Below are 25,407 nucleotides of genomic sequence, written 5' to 3'. Positions count from 1 at the left end.
TGGCCTCTCATTAGATCTCTTATAACACGTTGCTCTGCCTGTCTTACAAATTTTCTAGTTGCTTAAAGCTTATTAACACAGTCTCCCCAGTCAGTCTGTAAGCCCACTGAAGCCTGGGACTGTGTTTTTATTTCTCTTGGATCCAAATGAGTACTCAGCCCAGTTCTTGACCACGGTAGGTTCTAAATAAAGATGTGCTGAATTGGACTGAATAGGAAATGAATAGAAACCACGCTCCGAGACTGGCAGTTGGCACCTAGCACAAATGGCAGAAACTATTACCATAGACTCTTCTGTACAGACCTGGAAAGGAACAGGCCCATGCTGGAAGACTGGATTATGGTATCAGAACACATGCTGATAAGAGAGCATGAAGAGATGCTGCCTTCATTAGTTTGTACAGTTATTAAAGAAATACGTTCTTCAAGTTTAATTCATCCGAAAGCACGTAGTCCCCCAAGTCCCTGATAAGAATACAGGCTTGGAACAGTAAAGGAACTACATAGGTCACACAGGCATCAGGATGCTTGAATCTGACGTATCCAGGAACACGTGGCTGACAGTAACTGACCAAGTGTGCGAGTTATCAGGATAAAAGTGCACCATCTCAAAGGTCCCTTTAGATCTTAAGCTCTAAAAATCATCTCAGAGTTAGAATATAGTGTTTGCATTATTACTCCTCCTTAAATTGAACCAGTTATTTGTTAAAAAAAGTATCTCAGTAGGCACTCAAAACACAGGAGTTCTTTTCCTCATTCCCTCTCTGATTGTCTCTTTCTACCTATTAACCTTTCTTTTTGGTTTTGGTTTTTTTTTTTTTTTTTAGGCTGCACCACATAGCATGCAGGATCTTAGTTCTCCGACCAGGGATCAAACCCATGCCCTCTGCAGTGGAAGTGCGGAGTCCTAACCACTGGACCGCTAGGGAATTTCCATTCTATCTATTAACCTTTCTGCAAGCCACCCCGCATTCTTGTGGGAAGGAGAAAAGCTGTAAATAAAGTCTTCCTTATTTTCAAAACATAACATCAGAATGTACGAAGGCAGTGACAACCTGCAACATACAGTGAGGTACCAAAAATGAAAACTGATCACTGGGTTAGGTCCCTGAACTTTATAAGGAGCCGAAGATGGTGCCACTTTTATGAAAGACTTTGAAGTTTGGGCAGAAGCTGGAGAACAGCAGTCGGTGGTCCGATATCTCCTGATTTATGGATCGTCCCAGCACCAGCTCTGATAAAGAGCTTACCAGCCTTGTCTAGAACCTGCCCACGAGAAATCCCATCTTTTCCTCTAGTCAGAAGTGGGTGAAGGCTGAGTCTTCCCACCACATTTCGTGGATAGCTGTATTAGAGCACCCAGCATACAACGTAATAATTTATCTGTTTATATCGGGGTCCTCAAACTCAGTCCTGTTGACACTTGAGGACAGATAATTCTTTGTCATAGGGGGGCTGTCCTGTGTGTTGTAGGATGTTTAGCAGCATCTTTGCTGGCCACCACCCACTAAATGCCTGTAGTGCCAATTCCCTAGTCGTGACAATCACAAATGTCTCCAGACATTGCCGAATGTCCCCTGGCGCGGGGTGGAATCCACCGCTGTTGAGAACTGCTGGTTTACGTGCTTGGGTGTGACTCAGACTAGAGCTATCGCTAAATGCGCATTTCATTCACATCTGCGTGCTTAGCGCCCAGCACAGTCCTGGAATACTGTAGGCACAAAACAGAGACTTTCTGAATAAATGCATTTTAAAGGAACAAACTTTAAAAATTATCATCCATTCTGGGTACATGCAAACACCAAATTTAAAGTCAAACCCAGGCATACCTATCATGGGTGGCCTTAGACAACTTATTTAATTTCTTTAATTTTTAGTTCCTCTGTAAAATTGGATATTACTGTGTATAGTGCTGCTGGGAGTATAATATCGCAACATGCATGTAAAAGTGCAGCGTGTACAGTAGATAAGCAGTTTAAGTACCACCTTTCTCTTTAAACAATAAGCAAAACAGATCATTTCCAATCCCCTTCCCCCTACCTGCGTCCCGATTTCTCTGCAATCCTCCTTTGGCAAACTTAGTTCTGAGACTCAAGTTTTAGAAAGTTCTGAATTCTTTAAGGGTAGTAGAAACATCATTAGCAGATGCTATTCTATTTATGAATTCCCTCGAATGGTACTTGGTCCTTTCCCTTTAGCTCTATCGAGGAGGTAGCTTTAAGGAAATATTCAAAATGTCCATGGATTAGACATTTTCTCTAACAAGGTCCACATAAACATCAGGGGTCATCAGAGTGTATGTATCTCAGTTTCATCTACCACACACAAACTGCAAATCTGTCGTCTTTAAGCCAGCTGCTCCAGTGTACCATTTTTTCTAGATTTTGTAACATTTTTCACTGAGAACAATTTGACCATGTTGGAATGTCATACCTCATAATCACTTTCCAAAAATTCATGCAAGATCATTTCATAGATGAGTGGTTTCAGAACTGGATCCCCTCTTGGCAAATAAGGACTAATAGCCTAAGGAAGGAAAAGGCAAAAAAAAAAATCTTTAAAAAGTAGCAAAATAAAACTCTATTCCAAAGAGGCAACAAATATAAAAATATACATTTACGTTAAAAACTTAAGGCAACAGAGTACTTTGGAAAAATATTACGAAGAGAAAAGATTCAAATAAGCTCTACCTTCTTATAACATAATACATTTTAAAAAGTATAGATAAGGTGTCTACATGTATGAATGAATGAATAAAAGACACTGCCTCAATTAAGTTAAACATTATCTCTCTGTTCTTCCTGATGAATTAATGAAAATCTAAGTAATACGAGGGAGAATGATGATAAAAGTCAACTTCTTAAGTAAGCAAGGAGTTATAGGTCATCTATTCATCTTTTTTTTTTTCCTAAAATAGAATACATCAACCTTTAAAAACCCATAATCATCGTTTGAAATTAAGGGAGAATAAACCTTGTGTTTTTAGCTACTTCAGCACTGTGTTAAGTGTTGAATTTCCAAACGCTGTAAATGGTTCTGCAGTGCACTACCCACCAATCGCCATGCTCTGTCCTGGGGACCCAGAGCTCCAGGCACTGTCCCCAGGGGCTCACAGCTTCAGAGGGAAGATATGCAGATATCTAAACAGCCAGTTGCAATATTGCGTGCTAAGTGTCTTGAGAGAGGGGCAAACAAGATGCTGTGGTGAGGTGGATCTTAGAGACTGAAGCAGAAGTGACAGATGCCAGGGGCCTGTCAGGCCAAGAGAGAGGGGGAAGGGCACCCTGGTAGAGGGAACAGCATGGGCAAAGGCATGGAACCATGAATGCACACTCTGCATGCAGGGAGGTCAGCATGGCTCAGACATGTGAGACGGGGGTCACGGGAGGGAGATGAGGCTGAAGAGGAAGGTGACGTGGGGTCACGAAAGGGATTCAGATTTTATGCTCTGAGCAGGAGGGAAATGAGCGGAGCACATTTAGTTTTTAAACGGCTAACTGTGGGTTAGGGTTGTCTCTAGATCTGCCAGAAGGCCCTTGCAACCGCTCAGGCGGGAGTTAAGGCAGTGGAACCAGAGGGGGAAGAGAGGCCCAACTGGTACTGACAAAGTGAAACTGACAAGAATTGGAGATTAAAGAGAATAAGGAGGTGAGTTAGATGTTCTCATCAAGACAATGGCTTTAGCTGCATAGCACAGGGAGATCAGCTCAGTGCTTTGTGACCACCTAGAGGGGTGGGATAGGGAGGGTGGGAGGGAGGGAGACGCAAGAGGGAGGAGATATGGGGATATATGTATACTTATAGCTGATTCACTTTGTTATACAGCAGAAACTAACACACCATTGTAAAGCAATTATACTCCAATAAAGATGTTAAAAAAAAAAAAAAGACAGTGGTTTTGAGCTATTAAGCATGGAGAAATGAGTATATTGTGATGTGGTACACACAGATTGAAAGGAGAAGGACCAAACTTGGGAGGGAAATGGATTCACATTAATCTGAGTGATCATTCTCAGCAGCATGTACACACAGGAAAAATGTCCATCACACGCTTCCAACATAGATAAGGAATTCAAAATAGAGGTCTGGGTGATGGAGCCATCATGGTAAACATGGCCATAGGACTGGAGAAGATCCCCCAAGATCAACCCAATAAACATGACGAGAAGTGTCCTTGAGGGTCTCCTGGAGAAGAGTTACATTTATGGGGCAAGCAGAGGACAAGGCACAGGGCTGGCCAGCTGAATAACTGGAATTTTTAAAAGCATGTTCATAATTCTAAGAGAACACTGAAAAGGCTCACAAATACTGAAAAGTTTTTTTTTTAATGTTTTAAACAGATCTCCAGACATAGGAATACTTTATTGATTAGTTTAGATATTGTAAACTAAATTGAAAGATAAAAAAATGAAGTATCAAAATTATTTGTTGGAGCTATCTGGTCAAAATTTTCCATTTGTCTTCCAGCAAGTAAGATGTTGGAAAATGCACTAATTCTTCAGTACATGTGAAAAAAGCCTTGTTTATAATCTACTGTGATGAGACTATACCTGTTTTCCACATTCATTAAAAAGAACATGAAAACTTCCATCTGAACACAGAGGGAATTGGAGGGAGATAAGAAAGTGAACACATCATATATGTAATACATTTGAATATATTTTATGCACGTAAAATATAAACCAGATTTCTATTTGTTAACTAATTTCTAAAAGTTTTTCTTTCTAGCTGAAATAGTACTCGCTTCCCAATAAAGAACTGATTACTATTAATTTTATTTCCATCTCAATATACTACATACAAAAATTAAAGAGTTAAAAATAAAGCTATGCTTACCTTAAGCTGTCCAATTTCTTTAAATTTATAAACTTCATATTCCCAGAGTGCTGCATTTTTCCCAAGAATTTTCTGGCATTTGCTGGCAGTAAAAACACCCCAGGGAAAAGAAAGTATAAATAAAGAAAACAAACAGAGGCAGAATAAGTAGACATTTCCCCTAGTGGTTTAGATAAATCTCTCACCCCAGAACTTGACAAATTTCCATTTCAAGTGCCAATGAACATAAAGGTATTACTGGTACTCACTTGACTGCATATACAAAGTTGATGGAAATCATGAAAATACAAAATACTTATAAATAAAGATGAATCCCTTTCAGAAGACTTGGATTAGGGGTTTTCCCACTGATTTTTCTGTTCTGAGTTTCCTACTTATCCAGACGAGTGCTGCTGGTCTGGGGACCCTTCTTGCCTTGAAGAAATATCATCATACCCGAAAGTGTCAATGAAACCACTGTTTCAATGGCTTTAAATAGTGGACTACAAAATCAGACTTTAGAAAATTAGAATCCTACTTCAGTATGTAATTCAGAAAAATGTTTATGTATGAATAAAACTTTGATTTACACATCAAAGAAACACATTTCCCTAAGTCAGGGGACAAAAGGTGGCCCTGAAGACTATGTTTCCGGGCAGCCCCGCAGTCCTGCAGATGGCACTGCGCAGCTCGAGGGGGAACTGCCCACACAGACCCACGCGACCACTATAAACCATTTAGGTTTTTGTCCTGCGAACCAGGAGCCTGGGGCCTGATCATTTCCATTTACTGCCACCCTCCTGTTGGGAGACGTCCTCCTTTAACTGTGAGCAGAGGCAATGGCCGCTTTTATCCTGGACGGTCTCTTCTGGGATGCTTGTAGCGTAAGCCGCCCTGGAGGTGAGAGGACACAGCCTGTCTCTCCCTCTGGAGCACAGGGCAGGTTTGTTCACTGCCCAGTAAAATAAAAATAACACCTTCCTCTGGAGCCAAGGGCAGGCAGGCTTACTGCCCATGATAAAAGAATCAGACACCCTAAGCCCAGGGTCCCTCTCCTGTAACACAACCTGCTGCCTGGGCAGGGTCACCTGGGCCTCTCTGCCTCATGCTGTGGGATCTGGAGAAAGTGCTGGTACTCTGGCCACGACTACTGCTGAGGTAGATACGGTCCTGTGTCTCTGACCCCGGAGTATCAGGTCTTTTGCCAGCACTCATGAAACTGGCAGGCAAACTTGTCAGCTTATAAAAAGGGTAAAATATCAGACTCTTCATGGTTTCTGACACCCTTCTCATTAAGTAATGAGAAAATCATTTTTCGTTTAGTGCAAATGAGATAGTAGGTGCGTACATAACATGTATCAATCCATTCTGTGGTTAAAACCACTACTATTCAAAAATAACCCCCGTTAGAAAGATGTAAAGAAAAGTCTGTCAACTGTACAGAATGACTTATCCGTATTGCTAACATGGCTCAATTCTATTTATATTAACAAATAATTGTGAAAACATCTTGATTACCGTGCCGCTATGTCGTACTCTCCTTTCTCCACCAGGTGGTTTATATATGCCAAGCCGATGTCCTAGGGGAAATGAAATGAAGGAATTTCATACTTAACTGGAACACATGGAAAGTTGGGTCTCCGTTCCTGAGTGGGCCTGCTGACTGAACCTGTTCATACATCTTAGTTTGCTTTACGTAATTATGTTCATTTCTTTCTTGAGCATATTTAAATATACTAGTATTCTCACAAAGTTTAGAGTTTACAATTTTAAAAAATGTTACTACTTTAAAGGCTCCTAACCTGCCCTCTTCTAAAAAATTTCCTACAAAGAAATCTCTGATAAGAGAAACATGACCCAACAATTTCATGTTGTCACTGGATATAGAATTGTTTCTTGTGCTTTCATCCCTAAAACGTGAGCTGCCTGTCTCTTCTATACCAAGTCTGAGGAAATGCTGTAAGAAAAATGAAATGACAGATCATTTGAAAGGGAAATATTTAAAGTTAACATCAAAGTGAAAATGAGCTCAGAAAATCAGGTCATTCAAACCCACGAGTTTACAGATGAGGAGACTGGAGCTCAAAGCACTGAACCGACTGGCTTCACAGGATTCGCGCTCCTTCACTTATTCTACCTTAGTCCCGAAAGGATTTGAGGTGGCCTGTGCCACCAGAGACGGGGCACCTCTTGCTTGATCTCCTCATGACTCTTATGAAAGATCAGTTCCACCTAAAAGCATTTGCATGAGAAGCTTGAACTCAATATATGTAACAAAACTTGGATTTTAAGTTCTATTTCATGCACAAAAAATTTTTTGCGGAGCTTCTTCCTGGATGGCAGAAATGGCAGGAGCCCATTTTTCTCTCTGCCTGCCTTATCCTAGGAGAAAAATGTCCAGGCGTGATTAATGTAAAGGACATGCCCATTTCAAGAGTGAAGGGAAATACCCAAAGTTCTTAGTTTATTAAACTTTCACTTTAATGACTACTGTGTAGGAAATCGTATTTCAAATCTGTTGGAACTACGGAGTGAAGAAAAGGTGCTTAACTTTATTTCTCTGAAAATAGATCACATATCACAGTATCTACCGTGAGTCTACAGGTTCAGAGAAGAGATGCCTCTTTTGCAGAGCCCATTTCTCTAACCTTTCTCCCCATGTCCATGCTCTCTCCCAACTCATCCTCTGTCTCTGTGCTCCTTTAACCTCAACCTGATTTTCTCTCTTTTCCCTTAAGCATAAGCACGTTAAATGTCTTACACGAAATACCCACCATCACCCAAAACCTCCCCATGATGTCATAGCCCCCAGCCATAGTCTTGACTCTTTTCCACTTCGAGGCTAGTCTTAGTCTATATTCAGCTCAACTTCATCATCTCCTATTCACTTTCACTCCAGCAAGCATGTTGAGAATAAATGATATATACAGAAAATGCACTTGTCACTTTCATATTACCAAACCCAATGTACAACTGACTAAGCTAAGCCTGTCTTACTTTTGACCTGCTTACTTCAACTATACTCTTCTACTGGCTGGAATACTCCATTTCTAGGTAATCCTTGCTTATTCTCTACAATTTTGAATGAATAAAGCAACATAAGATGCTCTTGTTCTCTCTCTCCCTTTTAGTTCCTGAACTATTTTGCTTGTATACTCTTTGGGAATTAGGCTTTTTGGGAAGTTTTAAAGAGAAGTTTAAGGTGGGGAAAGTGTAGGCGGAAGGACTTTGCACTGGAACTCAAATAGCCATAACTAAGTTTCCAGTGTTCAACTGTAAACTAGGGTCTTGGGCTAGATGATCTCTAAGGACCCTTCACACTCAGAGGATAACATTTCTGCTTTCCATCTGCACATTCATTTTCACAGTTAGCAAAGAAATGGGCTTTCACTCACAATATTTTTCCCAAGTCCAAAATATAATAAAAATATATTTGATGTCCTAAATTAGTCACCATAACAAAATAAATTGAGCCTGTTCTTATAGAGACACTGAAGCAGTCTAGTTTTATGAAACTACTCTTTTGATAGATTTCATGATAATGTGATTTTACCTGTGATTTAAAGAAACTTCCCCACGCATAACTGGAAAGCTTTGTATTTAAAGTGTATTTATAAATCCAGTTTCCAAATTACCTAAAACTACCTCCTAGCAGTTGTTCAAGTTTCTTGTTTACAAGCAGAAACTGATTCAATAAAATGAACTATTTTGACCTCACAGGTTAGGGAATTCGTTTGAAATAACTTCTCAAAAGGTAGCAAGAATCCGTTCTTTTCAAATTACTTTCAGCCTCATTATAACTTATTGAAAGGTAAAGTTATGTTTCAAATAGTAAAATTACATACTTACCAGAATCTTATGTCTTTTAATGTTCTTTTGGCTAATTTCAGCTGCCATCAGAGCTTCCTGTATTTACATAAGCATGATAAAAGCAGTCGAAAAGGAGGAAGGGAAAAGGGGAGAGAGTGGGAGAGAGAGACATTGAGGTCATAAACACTATATTTATTATGTTTTAAAGTCCTGGGCTACATAAATAAGCTCCATTTTCCCATGGCTTTTGCTTCAAGCACAGAAATTTTTAATGTTATGGTTGAGTGAACCTCACTGAATTCAAACTCAAACAAAAGCAGTCAACCAAAATGAAGACTTCTCTTATTTCCATTTGAATTCATTTCCACATTAGGATACTGGAATCACATTTCATACGCAACTCAAAATACAACAAAATCTCTTATGTTCAAACAAAAAAATCTGTCATTCTAAATCTGTATGACATATATTAATCAAGGGGCACTTTTCCTTTATGAAGCATAAAAAGTAACCTATATGCATACATTTAGGTACAACTACACTAAGATTTTGAAAATCTCAGATTTTATTTTTATTTTGGTAAGTTTACAATGATTACTTTAACACAAATGTTTGAAACACAAAATTATTTCTTGAGGAAGCTGCTGGATCTAAAGCAATAATGGTAATAACTGGGGTATGAACTTGGTATCAATACCTGGACTCCAGAGAGTTTATAAATTAAAAACTTTTTTTTTCCAAATCCTTTCAGGTGGTTACAAACTTAAAGCACCAAATAAGTGGACCATTTTTTGTTTGTTTTTGGCTGATTAGCATATAAGACTATCCAGAGAGTTTCTCTAACTAAACCAACACAATAATACCTTTGCAGCTATTAAAACTTTAAAATGTTTTCCTTTTTTAAAAAAAGCCATGATGGGGCATTATCTACTCAAATTAGTCTGAACCAAGACTCAATGACGTGGACAACATCATTCCATCTGAACAGGTAGTTCAAACCCTCCTGAGTATAGTTTGATAGCTTTACTTTTTACACATGATATAAGCACAAAATAAATGATTTCACTAAAATATCCAAATGGATGGTTCTGAAATACTAGCTTTATTTTATTTTTCTTGAAAAACCACCAAATAAACTTATCAGTAGGCTGGATCTAACCCACCCCTCCCTCCATCACCAATTCCTCCTCCATCACCAATTCCTCTTCCACTGAACAGTAAGGCCAGTCAACCTCCCTGCAGTCTTTATTCCCCCTAACTTCCGAAAAGAGTATCGGAAAGTTATTGGCCTCCTACATATTACTAGCTTAGAACATGCTAATTCACCTACATGAAAAATTTATTACAAAACCCTTTTAGCCCCTCTCTGTTACCGACGTGTCAATACTTAGAAGTAAAAGCCAGACTACTTCATATTTCTTCTTTTCAAGGAGCCAGTCGATGTGGTCATCTTGGTCTCGTTCCTTGGCTACGACAACATCTCTTGGACTCACAATGTAAAAGAGTGACTCCCCTTCCGAGTATTCTAGAGATAAGAGAGCAATAACTTGGGTGACTCAACAGTAGAAACCTTGGCAGTGGTTTGGGGGGACAGGGTTAGGCTACCCAACTTACAAGCGAACAGAAAACTCTCTTACCTTTGGAATAAATGTGTTTGGCTGTGTTTGAAGGTAGGGGTGGGAGACAGGGTAGAGAATGACAGAATCTATTCCAGTGCTTTAAAAAATATTTACACGTAAAATGATTTGAATGAAAAAAGGAAAGGAAGGAGGAAGAAAGGAAGAGAGGTAAGGAGGCAGGAAATACCAAAAAAACTTGAAAAAAATAAGGTAGGCTTAAAAATTCTGTTTCATATATTAACGTTCTGACCTCAGCTGAAAGACAGTGCTCAAAATTCTCCATGTCTATTGTATATAATTTATCTACTGTATATAAACTTTATTGATGGCCATTTACAGCAGTTCTATTTTTACAGAACAATTACACCCCACAGTTGGCGATAAATGTTTCCTCCTCTTCAAGGTCAAGGCCATCTAAAGCATAAATGACAGATGCCCCAAGCCCTGGAGACATCATCTATCATTTCAGCATGTTGTGCACAATGCCAATGGTAAGGGTTTCCTGAAGAATTCAATTATAAAACCTGTTCTGAAGGGTTTCTAAGAGTGCAGCAGAGTTTGCTCTGAGCAAATAATACCTCAACTGGATGCTTTCACTTGTGAATCACATTTGCTTTTTGCTAAGTCCAGAATATACACTCCCATTTCTCAGCCCATCAAGGGCTTCATATAAGAAAGCTCTAACAGATACAGGATATTTCTTCATTGACCAAAATGAGAACTGAAAATATTCTCAAAACATGTCTATTGTTTTTAAAGCAGGAAAGAATTTCTCAACAGCCAAAGCTGTTCTATTTTTTCATCAACGTATTTTTCAAGGATATGATGACACCAAAACACAGAGGCCCCTGGTATGACTACAAAGCAATGGTTCTCCCTTTATTTCCAAGCAGTGACTAAGTGTATTCATGCATCCACTCAACAAATATTCGGTGAAAACCTAGTATGTACCAGGCACTCTTTCAAGCTCTGAGCGTTCGGTCAAAGAAAGACAATTTCTCTGGCAACCCAGAGTACACCTTCTAGGGATATAAAGTTGGGAGTGATACGCCAACTAGAGAACCATGCTGCTTGACATCAGTGTAAGTCAGGTGTCACATGAAATAGGACAGGAGACCAAATACAAGAACAAAGGCCACAAAGCCTCCTCACCTTGGTCCTGGCCTCATCTCTACCCCTCCCTTCTGCTGTGGGAACTCAAACAAGTTCTACAGCATCTCTGGGCCTTGACGCCTTCATTTTCAACATAAAAGGCCTGCCCAGATAGGCTCTAAGAGCCTTTCAGCACCTTAATTTAAATTCCTGGTTGCGGTACTCGAGTGGAGGGGAAAAAACATAAATATAAGAAATAACGTGAGTCAGATCCTCGATCTCTCTCACCTAAGTGATAATCTCTACATTCATTTTCCTGAAAGCCCCTCACAGTCAGAGCATCAGACGAGATCTCTTCACAAGTCTCAGAAAGCGGCTGGATGATATCCAGTCTGGGCCTGGCGCAGTATTCTCTTTCCTAAGGGGAAAAAGAAAGGCTCATTTGAATTACATTTCTATAAATGATACAAATTAGGGACTTCCCTAGTAGCGCAGTGGTTAAGAATCTGCCTGCCAATGCAGGGGACACGGGTTCGGTCCCTGGTCCGGGAAGATCCCACATGCCATGGAACAACTAAGCCCGTGCGCTACAACTACTGAGCCTGCGCTCTAGAGCCCACGAGCCACAACTACTGAGCCCGTGTGCCACAACTACTGAAGCCCGTGCTCTGCAACAAGAGAAGCCACTGCAATGAGAAGCCCACGCACCAATGAAGAGTAGCCCCCGCTCGCCGCAACTAGAGAAAAGCCCACATGCAGCAACGAAGACCCAAAGCAGCCAAAAATAAATAAATTAATTTTTTAAAAAAAGTAGTGCCTTGTGCAAGATCACATGGATACTAAGTGGCCAAGTGTCACAGCATATTTAAAAAAAAATGATACAAATTAATTCTAGGTAGCCATAATTAAGTGCTTTGGTTTTATAAATTCGGCAGGTGTAAGCCCTTCTCACCACCTGCCGTGGACGGCCTCATAGCAGTGGTTTATTTTGACCTCTTGGATGAGATACACAGGACAGGTACCACTGTACTGTGTCAGCGGTCTACCACTGCAGCCCTTTCAACTCCAAGGGACGGCTACCACATCCTTAGATAACTCTGTTACATCTTCCTCACAAATATGAGAGAGAGTGAAAATTACATTATAAACTGCTCCATGGTCCAGACCACTGCCACCACTAGTCCTTTCACTGGGGATGCTGAAAAGCCAGAGACTAAGAGTTACGTCTACAGCAAAACTTGCTGAGCTGATGTAGATGTTCTGTGTCTGCACTGCCCAGCGTGGTAGACCTGAGTCACGAGTGGCCATCGGACACCTGAAATGTGATGACTGTGCCTGAGAAACTGAGTTTTAAATTTTATTTCATTTTCATTAATTTCAACTTGGATAGGCACATAAGCTTAATGCCTACAGTTTTGGACACTGCCGTTCTAGATCAAGATAGAAGGGAAAAAGATGCTTTACTGAGGGCCTGTGGCAATTTCACTAGCCTAGTAGGTGACTGTCAGATTCTTCTCGCTGAGTCCTTAAATCACCCTTCAGTAAGTACTGTTCTTCCTAATTTTGCAGATGAAGGAACTGAGGATCAAAAAGTTTACTGAGGTCAAAGTTATATAAGTAAACGGTGAGACTGGGATTTGTGGAAAAACTGGGACTATGGATTTGAAATCAAGTTTATTTTACTATAAAACTCAAGCTCTTTGAGTATTCAGCACAGAGGCATGAAAGATACACTTGACTATTTTCCAAAGCAGCAAGACCTAAAGCAGTAAGACCTAAAGCAGTGTGGCACTGGTATAGAGAACACAGATGAAAGGAACAGAATGAAAGAAATCCAGAACTACTCCCAACTCTCCAAGGTTCCCCAGTAAAACAGTAAGCCTCGAAGATTCCTTTGATCAATTCTGTTAGGTTAATTGAGAAGCGATTACGTCAGCTTTGCATCTCATATATTTAAAACAGTCCAAAAGAAAAAGCAATTATGAAAGATCCACTATTAGAGGAAAAAACCCCAGTGAATATACAGGATAATTTATCAGATCTGTGGAGAAATGACAAATACCTTGCTTTTAAAACAACAAAAAGGAAAAAACTGAAAAATTTGACTATTTAAAAAATTAACAGCTATAACAATGACAAAAAATATCAAAATTAGAATAGCAAAATAGAAAAAAAAATTGAACCAAATAATGTTAAAAGAAAATCACCTTGCTAGACCATATAAATAGCTCCTTCATATGTGTAAGAAATCCATCAGCAAGGTGATGGATGAGAGATCCAACTTATCGTTATTTTACAACTTCTGTTCACTGGTCTAACAGCCCTGCTTATGCGTGAACTGCCTAGGAGCAGGAATTTGGTCTTGTTGATCATTGATGCTCCATGCTGAGCACCGTTCTTAACACAGGTGCTTTATTAATGAATGGAAGAAAAACAAAACATTAAGGGAACAGCTTCATAAATTAGGTTATATCAAGCAGATGAAACAGTTCACAACCACCAGAATGATGATGGGAGACTGCACAGCCATATGCAGAGAGAATGGGACGATGCTCCTAAAATTATGGCCACACAGAAGAGCTTGTAACTATCACTGCAACTGTGTGGGAACAGGCACATATGTCAAAGGTATAATGAGGAAAATATGCTGGGATAACATTGATATAAAAACGAATTCTGTTTACTGTTGCAGTTAAACTTTTTGATGTGAAAAAGAAAAGGGGGGCGTGGTTGGCCCCAAGCTTGCTTCTTTATTCCTTCTGCCTTAATTTGATCAGTTCTTTCTGTATTTAAGGATTTCAGGTGTCCTTTGGTGTTAGAGAAAATGAAGAGTTATATATACACTGACACACATTTTTAAAGCACCTCCAAGACCCTCACTTCTTCCTCTGAAAAAATTCCATTTTCTGATTTGCTCTTTGAGGTTGGCTTTTCTTGGTTTTTACTCCTTTCCAATACTCTCTCTTATTAACAAAGGTTTCCTTCCTTTCTTTCTTTTTTTGGTCAACTGTTTATTAGGCCTTCCCTTTGTCATTTTACTGCCTCTTTCCTTATGCCTTTCAATCACATCCTGAATGCTCCCCACATTCCTCATCAAAAAGCACTGTATTTACTCCCTCCGGAGCCAATGCTTTTATTTTCAAAATAAATAAATAAATAAAATAATAATAAACTGATGTCCTGCACAGGGCTAGAAGCCAGCCCTATTGATTTTAGCAGGTTTGAGTGTTCACTTAAGTCTACTGCATCCCATTGCCTAGCAACATGGGCACCCAGAGCTCCAGGTTACTATAGCGATGGCTTCCTGATGCAAGAGCTCGCTCAGAGAAATGCTGGAGAGCAGCTACCACTTCAAAACCGGGACTCCCAGGGTTTTTCTCCCCATTTTATTCCTTGCTATTTGAAAAGGGGGGAAAAAAAAAAAGAGAGAGAGAGAGGATACAGACAAGGAGAACCCACTCACTGTAAAGGGCTAGACGATCAATTGCATTTCTTTTATACCACAGCATCCCAAAGAAAATCCTTTACAATAAACTCTCCTTGTTTATGCCTTGAAGCCACCCCTGGCCCCTTCCTGACAGGAACTCTGGATTCTGACAATAAAGACAAACTGGGAATGGGGCCGACCTGGGCTTCAAAGAAAGACTCAGTATGCTGGCCCCTCCACTGGACCCTATAACAGGCTTCATTCCAAAATCATGTATAATGAAATGCAGATTCTCTGCTGCTTCCTATGAGCCGTACATTTCATACCATCATTTGCAGTGATAACCGAGACTTAGCAACCATCTAATTTCAAAGCAAGAATCAAGCTACTCAGAATCACTGGGCCACTGGGAAGTAAACAAATATATCTGGACCACAGGAAATAATGGACCACCCTCTCTGTAATTCACTCTGACCACAGGGACCCCTGCTGATGCTACAGATCAACTTCATTGCTGTCATTTCTGCTAATGCACAGTGTCAGTTTAGTTTCTTGGCCTTTTGGCAAGAGGAATCCTTCATTCCTTTCGACTGAAATACCAAGAGAGATGGAAAAAAGGGAAGGCAAAAAAAAAAAAAAAAAAAAGACTCCCCTTTGCTCGGCAAAAGGAACAAAGGCAACCAATGAGTGGAGCTTCTGAAGCGTAAATACATTAAGCCTGCAGGGTAATCTCTGCTGACGCGGTTTTATAGGTCAGGAAGTTCTGCTCAGACTGGAGCTGAGTCCTTTCATGGGCAACTTCATCTGGGTAAAAATGCTACAAATGAACCCACCCTATTGTATTTGGGGTGAAAACAAAATTACCGTTTTTTCGGAAACCTCCTTTACATAGGAAAGTACAACAAGCTGATCACAGAGAGGTGCCAGTCCACTGACGTAGAATTCAGTTTCAAACTGAGACACTGCAAACAAAAGGGAGAGAAGATTCACCGTTAGCAGCAAAAAGCAGCACACAAAGGAAAGGACACGTCGACTACGAACGCAGGATGGACTCATTTTAGAAACCTGACAAAAAGGGGGCAGAGATAAACATACTTTCTGCACAATAATCAGTAGCCCAAAAGAATATCTGGGAACTTACACTTGAAAATTTCTCTTACAAATAAAAAGCAACCTCGACAATAACAGCAGCATGAATGGTGACGAGTGACACTATCTAGTTAGTTTAAAAATGACAGAGTTAAATCCCATGAAGACACTTTGAAATCCATAAAACCCAACGTAAACGATTATCGGTAACAATAATTTTAAATTTTAAAAAATTAAATATTTTAAATAATTTTAAAATATTACTAATGACAAAAATACTTTTTAAATAATTTAAACATAAATTTCAATCTTTCACAATTAGGGCATTACAGTGGTATGATGGTCACAAGAAATGCTATTTGTAATTATGAAACTATTACTCCTTTTTGAACATTTAATAAACATTATATCCAGACTTAAAAGAAAAAAAGTGTAGATACACATTACATTATGATGAAACTCCATTAATTCTTCAGTGAAATAAAGGTCAGAGAAAATAAGAAATTTCTCTTTCCTTTTAAAAGATAGTCATTAAAACGTAGAAGAAGTTCTATTTCTTCTATTGCATCACCTAAGAGGTATATAGATTTAATTACAATGGACCTCAAAGATCTTATAGAAGGCTCAATGGTAGAAGTACAAATATTGCTACAGTATGATTTTAATGACTAGCTGTTGTAATATTTATAATAAATGACTGTTGTTTTAAGCAACTAAGTTTTGGGATGGTTTGTTATGCAGCAAAGCCAACTGATACAATATTAGTGCCAGGAAAAGACTCTTCCAGGAATCATACATGGCACTTACAGATTCATTTGAGAGTAAACTCTCATTTGAACCCACCACTTTTTCTAAGAGTTTCTTGATTCAGTTCTTCTCCACAGTTCTGTGGTATTAGCTTCAGGTTTAGTTAACTTTTATGATAAAATGACCATCTTTTCCAAAACAGGGGAAGTCAGTGTAGCATATTGGAAACAATATTGAATGAGAAGTTAGGAAATCTGGGTTATAACTGCAGTTACACTGAACTTGGATAATTCATTTTAATTTCTGTGGGTATGACATTTCCCATGTATAAATAAATGTATCAGAATAGAAATAAAACCCATAACACATAAACTGAGGGGGTACTGAATTTTTCTTCTTCCTCCTCTCCATCCTCCTCATAAATCACTTAGTGTTACTTCAGAGTCATTTCTTCCTGACTCTGCTGATATTTAATGCCTGCTCCTTATTTAACTGTTTTCAAAATTTTATTTTCACACCAAAATGAGACTGAGGATAATCAAAAAAACACTAAGTAGTTAATAACATAAATATTAAAAAGGATAACATTTCTTAAGCTTTGTCCCGGGTGGGATCGCATAGGTGGTCAGGGTGCCCTGGACAGAGCCATACAATGGGAGTCCAAATGGTGCCAGCTCTGCCACGAAGACTTGTTTTCTCACCCGCTGAACCTGAACTGAATATTCTCATCCAGGCACTTGGAAATAATTTTTGGTAAAGTGGTGATGTGATCAATATTCTCACGAAGCACATGCGTAGAGAACTTCCCACAACCACGTGTTCAGAGACGAGCACGTGCAGCATGTAACCAGGCACAGAAGGTTCTGGAGAAGCTTCCCCAGTGCGGCCTATGAATGAAGGGGGTGGGCAGGGGGAAGGGGGGAGAGACGGGAGGGTTGGAATGTGCAGATGCTATTGAACAGTGTGGGCCACACATGACCTACTGATCAAAGAGGTGATAGTTTCACATTCATGAAGACATACAGGCCTGTTAACAGGAGGTTTTGGAGGCCAGCACTCCTGAGGTTGCATAAACTCTTTGGTAGAGATGGACTTGTGTTTTTTTACTAAATCACATTCCATCGTTGAAATGCTACGCATACAGCAACTTGGATGAAGAGCAATCAAAGATGGTACAGAGACTGTTTCATGGGAATCACATGGAGCCTTTGATGGGCTTGTCTGCCATAGGCACCCGAGGGAGAGCATCATCTAAGAAATGGTGGGTGAACGAGGTATTCTCCCCATTTGAGACGCCAAAGGGGCTGCCTAGGCTCACTGACAAGGAGCATCACACAGTATCCCTCCTAAAGGTAACCAAATCCACATCAAGGCTTTGGTTTATATGAATGAGCCATAAGATACAGATCAGAGAAACTAGAAAACAATTCTACCCAAATCTTTCCTCCTCTACATCCTGATTTCTGTCCTCAAGAGCTTGCATTAATAACACAGAAAACTTCCTGTTCTTTAATTAAGAACATAATAGAAAATCTAATGTGTTCTTAAAGAAAATAAGGACAGATGTAAAGAAGCAGATACTTCCTTCTCAATTCGATACTATAACAAAATGCTTATTTGTTCAGTACTAAATCCTACCACTTTACTAACTGAAAATAGGTAATAATTTAGGTAGAAATGACATGAAGTGACTAAATTACAAACAAAAAAATGTTACTTACGAAGAAAAGATGTGGTATTATATAAAAATAATGTTGTCAAGATTTCCAGAGGCACAGTTAAGCAAGTTAACACCATTCGTATACAGCTGCAATTAAATAATTCTTCTCATTTTATTAAAATGATTTCATAGCAACAGAAATCTTCTTATGGAAAACAAAATTGCAATTATAGTCACACCCTTTGAGTCACAAATTAAGAGTTCTAAAATAATGGCTGCTCTTCTTACCTTTGAATATTCTACCACTTAGAAATTCATCTCCATTAATACCCATTAGTAATGATATCATGTAAAAAAGAGGACTCATTTCCTGGTATGAGGTCCTAGTTTAGGAAAATGTCTACAGCTACGCTGCATTAAAAAAAAAAAAAGACATTTCAGAATGAATGACATTTCAGGGTTCTGTTTTTCCATTACTACTTACTAATGCAACAAAACAGGATTGTTTTAAGATCTATCATGATTCAGTGTATTCTTTATATTAAGGCTGAATCCATGAAGGGCTGGTTGGAGACAGTGGTGTCAGAATGAACAGGAAAGTATAAGGACTATTCTTAATGAACAGATAATAATGAACAGATTTAGAGAAAGAAACGCTGAACGGTAGTATTTATTCTTCTGAAGAACATACATAAATTATGTAAAATTTTATGGACCAGCTTTTATAAAATATCTTCAAGTAATTACTGCCTTTCTACTTCAAAATTTTAGTGGAACAATCAAAGTTTCAGTTTATTTTCTCTAAAATTCTATTTTTTCCACATGACAATGATTTTTAATAACTTCAATGAAAAAATTTTTCCAAAGGAAAACCAGTTTGAATACAGGTGGTTTATAGGTCTCATACCATGGAAGCTCATCTTTCCATTATCTGGAAAAGACAAGTCATAAAGAAAAAGACAAATTGTGTTGGAAAGCACTAAAACAAAATAGAAAGCAAAAGCTGGGGGGCGGCGGGGGGGAAGGAGAGAAAAGTGCAGAATTTCTAGAGGGAGCCACAAAAGGCAGTAGCTATTCTTCAGATCAAAGAGTTCTGAAAGTGAGTCAATGGCTCTGGGGCTCTGCAGGAAGTGCTCTGGGGTCCCTGGGATTGTGATGGAGGTAAGCAAAGATGCACATTACAGCTGCAACACAGCCTTCATCCTGATGGGGATGAAAGGCCTGCAGTGTTCTGGTTTATTTAGGAGAATAAAGCATTCCTAGACATGCTAGAAGAAATAATTCAAGGAAAAAAGAAAGAGATTCTATGCAGAATAAGAGAGAAAGAGGAAGAAAGTTTCAGAGGGACTATTCACCTAAAAATTTTATTCAAGGAAGTTCTTTGGATCCAGAAAGAGGACAATTGTGTACAAAGTTCTGATCTAGAAGAGAGGCTTGAGTTCTTGATCAGTGCTGTCCAATAGAATATTAACACAAGCCAAAAACATAACTTTAAAGTTTTCTAGTAGCCATATTAAAGAGTAAAAAGGTGAAATTTAAAAAGTATTTTATTTAATGCAACATGTCCAAAATATGGTCATTGCAACATTTAACAACATAAAGGATTATTAATGAGATAATTTACTTTTTATTTTCATACTAAGTCTTTGGAATCCTAGATGCAGCACATCTCAGCCCGCACCTGCCATATTTCAAGCACTTAACAGCTATAAGAGGCGAGTGGTTACCATATTGGACAGTGCAGGTCCAGATGCCCCCCAATGTTTTTTGTCTTTAAAGTCCAGTAATTTTACTCAAATATATCTTGAAGATGTTCATCGTGGGTCATAATTTTCAGATACACAACTGTACTATTTTAATTTATAGTTTCTAGTTTTGTTTCTCTGTAGTTTCAGGAAATTTTTCTTGAATTACTGTTTTTGGTATTTATTCCATTCCCTTGTTTTGTCTTCCATGACTCTTATTTGTAGGCTGAATTATCTTTGCCTGTCTCAGTATTTATCATTTAATCATAAATCGTTTTTTCCCCTTATTTGTGATGAAAATTTTTTTCCTCTTCTATTTCTCTTCTTACAGCATTATCTTTGTGTCTATTTGCTCCTGTGTTCCTTCCAGTTTAACCTTCATTTCTGAAATAACCTTTTATTTATAAATATTTCCTGAGTTCTGTCACCTCATTTGAAATTTTTTTAGTTCTGATTTTTGTTGTTCTTTCACGCCTTCCATCACTTCTCTTTTTTTTAAATTTATTTTTGGCTGCATTGGGTCTTCATTGCTGCATGCGAGCTTTCTCTAGTTGTGGTGAGCAGGGGCTACTCTTCATGGCCGTGTGCAGGCTTCTCATTGTGGTGGCTTCTCTTGTTGTGAAGCACAGGATCTAGGCGCATGGGCTTCAGTAGTTGTGGCACATGGGCTCAGTAGTTGTGGCTTGCGGGCTCTAGCGCACAGGCTCAGTAGTTGCGGTGCACGGGCTTAGTTGCTCCGTGGCACGTGGGATCTTCCCAGACCAGGGATCAAACCTGTGTCCCCTGCATTGGCAGGCGGATTCTTAACCACTGCACTACCAGGGAAGCCCCCATCACTTCTTTAAACTATCTTGTAGCTTCTTCTGAAACAGTAAATTACAGTCATGATCTATTTTGTGGGTGTTTCTGTCTGGTGTGCTTTCATTGCCAAGGATGTTATTCTGCTCCTTATTCACTTTTTCTTAAACCTTAGTATGAGATTTGACCTTGGTACTTTTCTGCACTTGTTTCTAGGTGAAATCAGCCACTGATCTCTTGGGAGGAGGGAGGAACTGAGATAACTCTTCTAACCTCCAAGAATTCCCTCATTCATAGTTTTCATGTAGTTTTAAAAATCTGGTCCCTTGCTTTCTGAGATTTCCTGGCTCTGTTCCCTCCCCATTTTATCTGGACCTTCTCTTTGTTTCTATCATGCCCATACGGCTCAGGATGTATTCTCCTGCGTGAGCCCAGCCCTGGCAGGAAACACTGGCCACTCAACCGTAAGAGTTCCCAGGGGCTGCTGGGCTGCCCGAGCCCCTCACGCTAACTGCAGCCCTGCACCCACTCCTCTCAGAGCGGCCTGGGTCTCTTCCAGAAAACACCTGCTGATTGTCTGGGAGATCTCCTGATCTCAAGTGCATTAGAAGCCCCCTTGTTCCCTCTGCTTTCTCTCACACAGACACTGGAACCATAGCGGGTCCCGTGGCTATTGGTGGATTTTGCCATTTGCTCGTATCTTGGCGTTCCTAGGGTTACCTTGCTGTAAGTGTTGTCTGTGGGTTTTTGGTTGTGTGATCTAGTTGTTCCTGAGGACTCAGGAGGATGGAACAGTTATGTGGCCACTACCACCATCTTCTCAGAATCCTCCAAGCACAAAATGTTAACACATCAGGGTTAGACACCAACTTGATATAAGCCAGGGCTGGGATTACAGTCACAAATACATAAATATTGTTGTGCCATCAATAGCATACATGCTCTAAGTTTCTGAATGATTGGCATGTGATTGAAATAAAAATGAATAAGACAGAGCTTTCTTGTACCTTGGGTCTTACATCTCTGAGAGTTATCAACAACTTAATAAAGAATTACTGAGCACCAATTAGGCAGAAGACACTCTTCCAGAAGCATCAGGAAGATGAAGAGTTTGCCTCTGACTTAAAAGAGATTGTGAGTCTAGAAGCTAAAGAAATAATTAAAATACCATGTGCTATGCAAGAATGGAAACAGGTGTAAAGCAAGAAAGAATACAAAGCAGGAAAATTTATTCCCAGAGGGGTGGAGATGGGGGTGGAAACAGTGGCAATAACCATGACTAGATATGCCTGTTAAGGGCAGGAATGGTGGTTATACATGAGAGAAGAACATTTCACAAAATGTTCATTCAAAAAATTTTCATGAAAAGAACTTCATTAAAATAGATTAAAAAAACACTAATGTATATTAAATTGTAAAGAATACAAGTCAAGATTTTATTTGGGTCTGTATAAAAAGACGGTCTCCAAATAATTCACAACTAGGTTATCTCACTTAATATCACTGTATTCAGACCTGTAAGAGGTGATATTTAAGTCAATAGTCTTCATTGTTACTTGTACCTATGAAATGTATCATGAAATGTATTAACCTCTTCAGAATAATTCAGTAAATCCTTATTTGTATCTTTCCCCCCATTCTCTTTCAATTGACTTTATGAAACACCATGTTTTACTCTCCTGATTGTTAAAAGAAACCACTGTCTTTCTCTCTAACGAAATAGTAATATTAATAATAGCTTCTATTTAATGAACATTACTATACTGACAAGCAGGATGTTAAATATTTTACATACATGATCTTTTTCCACCATAATACCTTATATACATTTTAAAAGGGCCTTGAAGCTCAGTGATGTTAAGTAAGTTGACTAAGGTCCCTTAAGTAGAAGGCCAGCAAAAGTAGAATTTGAAATCTTACTCTTCCTAGATATGTCACACTAGAAAACATAAATCAGGACACAGAGGTGCTAAGGGCAAAATGGCGCTACCTTAGCAGGAACAGAAGAATTGAAGGGCTTGACCACTTTCTGCCAGTTCTGCAATGCAGCCAGGGTGCCCGGCCCTTCTCTTGAATTTCCCATGCACTGCAGTACATAGAACTTGTGTTGCTTTTTTATTTGGGGCCCTTGTTTTCCCTTTGCTGGTTGCAAAATGCCCATTAGCTAAATGTGACCCAGAAGGATTTGGTATCTTCACTGGAGCTAAATAAAGCGATACCCTATAGATTTTAGTTTCTATGATTCTTAAAGAAGCAAACAAAGTTTGTCAAGCAATTTATAAATAACAACAATTATCTTCCCTTGTCTTATATTCACATATGTAAAAGCATTGAGGTCCGTTTATGATAGTGCCCAAGAGAATCTGACCCTTTAATAACCAGATATTAGTATTTCTTAATCAACTAGATATAATGTCTATAAACTTTGAGAAATTTGGACACTCTGTCAGCATGACCACTGAGCTAAGAAAATACATTTGGAACTCACATTTTAACATCCTTGGGACTGCTATGAAGCAGATGCATTGAAGTAAAAGTGACTTTACAATGCTTTATGTCAGCAAGTTAAGGAGAAGACCTAATATATGGCAGTGAAACAGAAGAGAACAGCTAATGGACAAAATAACCCAAACATTCAAACCAGGAGCCAATATTACACGTAAATCAGAGCTATATAAAATGAGTTTAGCCTGCAATTTAATTCCATATTTTCTAATCGATATTCAGCATACGCTGTGACAAAGCTAAGCGGATGTGATTATCTCAGATACTAAACTTCAGCACTCACGAAGCAGCACTGATAAAGAGTGACTCTGTGAGAAGCTGACCACACACTGCTTAGACCACAGACAAGGGGATGGTCAAAGACCTCTGGGTCAAAAGGTTCAAAACCAAATAGTTATACTTTAAGCTGTAAATAGGCTATTAAAGAAAAAGACAAGATGACAAGTGTTGGTGAAGATGTGGAGAAGTTGGAACGCTATGCCCTGTTGGTTGAAATGCAAAATGTGCAGCCACCGTGCAAAAGAGTATGGAGTTTCCTCAAAAAAAAATTCAGATAGAACCACCATACGATCCAGCAACTCCCTTCTGGGTATTTATCCAGAAGAACTGAAATCAGGATCTTGAAGAGACACTAGCACTCCCATGTTCATTGCAGCACTATTCCCAACAGCCAAGATACAGAAATTACCTAAATGGCCATCGACACAGTAATGGATAAAGAAAATGTGGTATATATTATATGTAAAATGGAATACTATTTGGCCTCAAAAAAAAATTCTGCAATATGCAACAACCTAGATGAACATTACGGACGTTATGCTCAGTGAAATGAGCCAGACACAGAAAGACAAACATTGTACCTAAAATAGTCAAATTCATAGAATCAAAGAGTAAATAAAGGTGGTTGTAAAGGCTGTGGGGAGGGGGAAAAAGAAAGTTGCTAATCAACGGGCACAAAGTGTACTGTACGTACACTTAAAATTTTGTTAAGAGGGTAGATCTCATGTGAAGTGTCCTTACCACAATAAAATAAAATTTAAAAATAAACACATACATACATACACACATTCAGAGACCTAACCACCCACCCCAACAAAAAAATCCAAAACTACCTTGATGCATCAACTAAACTTAAGCCAAACACTAAGAAAGGGCACACAAGAGGGCTGAAAGAATCACATCACCATCTGGATTTGACTTCCTTTCCTTAGAAACAACTTTGATAGTTGCCATCCAAGGCAACTAGGTTCTAGAGATTCCCTAAGCATTTGGAGGAGAAATGATGAACGGCTGTCAGTCCCAGAATACAACAAGGGGAAATAAAATTTCTATTTTTCTAAATGAGATACTTCACTTGAACCAAAATAAAAAAAACAAATCTACTGCATGTCCATTTCATCTGGCTGTTTGAAGAAGAGGGGAGCAGACATCATCACTGCATATTTAAAGGGTCTTTGGAGAATTTCTGCCCCATGGTTGGTACCTGAGTGCCTGGAGCAAGCTGCTTTTCTTCTCGTCAGTTACTTTGGCTGCAAATGAGGGCTTGGGGTTAGGCGGAGGGTGTGCATGGAAGAACGCATGGCACAGCAGTGAGAAGCAACAGGTTTGAAACTAGGCTTATCTGTGTTCAAATGCTGCCTTCTTTGCTTCTGAATGTCCTCATCTTGAGCAGGTTACTTGATCCCTCTGAACCTCAGCTTCTTCACCTATAAAATGGGATAGCAGCCCTACCCACAGGGACCATTGTGAAGATTAAACAAAATTCTGTTTGTAATGTAGTTAAGCACGTGGCTGGTGGTAGTTGTTATAAAATGAACAAAATATACTTCTTACTTCAGGTGCTTCCGATTTCTTACCGCTACTTATGGTAGAGAAAATTTATTAACTCCACTTCCAACAAGTATTTGAGTCTCCAGCACTGAGTGACAAATGGATAGAGGAACAGACGCGTAATAAAACAAGTATGATAAAATCTTAACTGTGGAATCAAGGAGGCGAGTAAACAGATCCAGTAAAATTCTTTAGTTTTTTGTATGTTTAATAATTTTCATAAAAAATGTTGGGGAAAAAATTCAATGCAGAACAAAAGAATTAATAGATT

The 25,407-nt window shown here is 39.1% G+C and overlaps 1 protein-coding gene across 1 annotated transcript in view; it reads right to left on the bottom strand.

The window, feature by feature from the left end:
- VPS41 (VPS41 subunit of HOPS complex) overlaps positions 1 to 25,407 on the bottom strand; it is a 187,689-nt gene that overhangs the window by 31,629 nt on the left and 130,653 nt on the right. The window contains exons 11-17 of the mRNA XM_061198413.1: positions 15,627 to 15,724; positions 11,624 to 11,753; positions 10,034 to 10,149; positions 8,664 to 8,720; positions 6,333 to 6,394; positions 4,836 to 4,917; positions 2,433 to 2,525 (exon numbers count right to left, since the gene is read on the bottom strand). Coding sequence (XP_061054396.1) covers positions 2,433 to 2,525; positions 4,836 to 4,917; positions 6,333 to 6,394; positions 8,664 to 8,720; positions 10,034 to 10,149; positions 11,624 to 11,753; positions 15,627 to 15,724 — 638 coding nt within the window. The remainder of the gene's footprint in view (positions 1 to 2,432; positions 2,526 to 4,835; positions 4,918 to 6,332; positions 6,395 to 8,663; positions 8,721 to 10,033; positions 10,150 to 11,623; positions 11,754 to 15,626; positions 15,725 to 25,407) is intronic.

Source organism: Eubalaena glacialis, chromosome 8, assembly GCF_028564815.1.
Source record: "Eubalaena glacialis isolate mEubGla1 chromosome 8, mEubGla1.1.hap2.+ XY, whole genome shotgun sequence".
In the NCBI taxonomy this organism is placed as follows: Eukaryota; Metazoa; Chordata; class Mammalia; order Artiodactyla; family Balaenidae; genus Eubalaena; species Eubalaena glacialis.
This window is presented reverse-complemented; position numbering and strand designations above follow the sequence as displayed.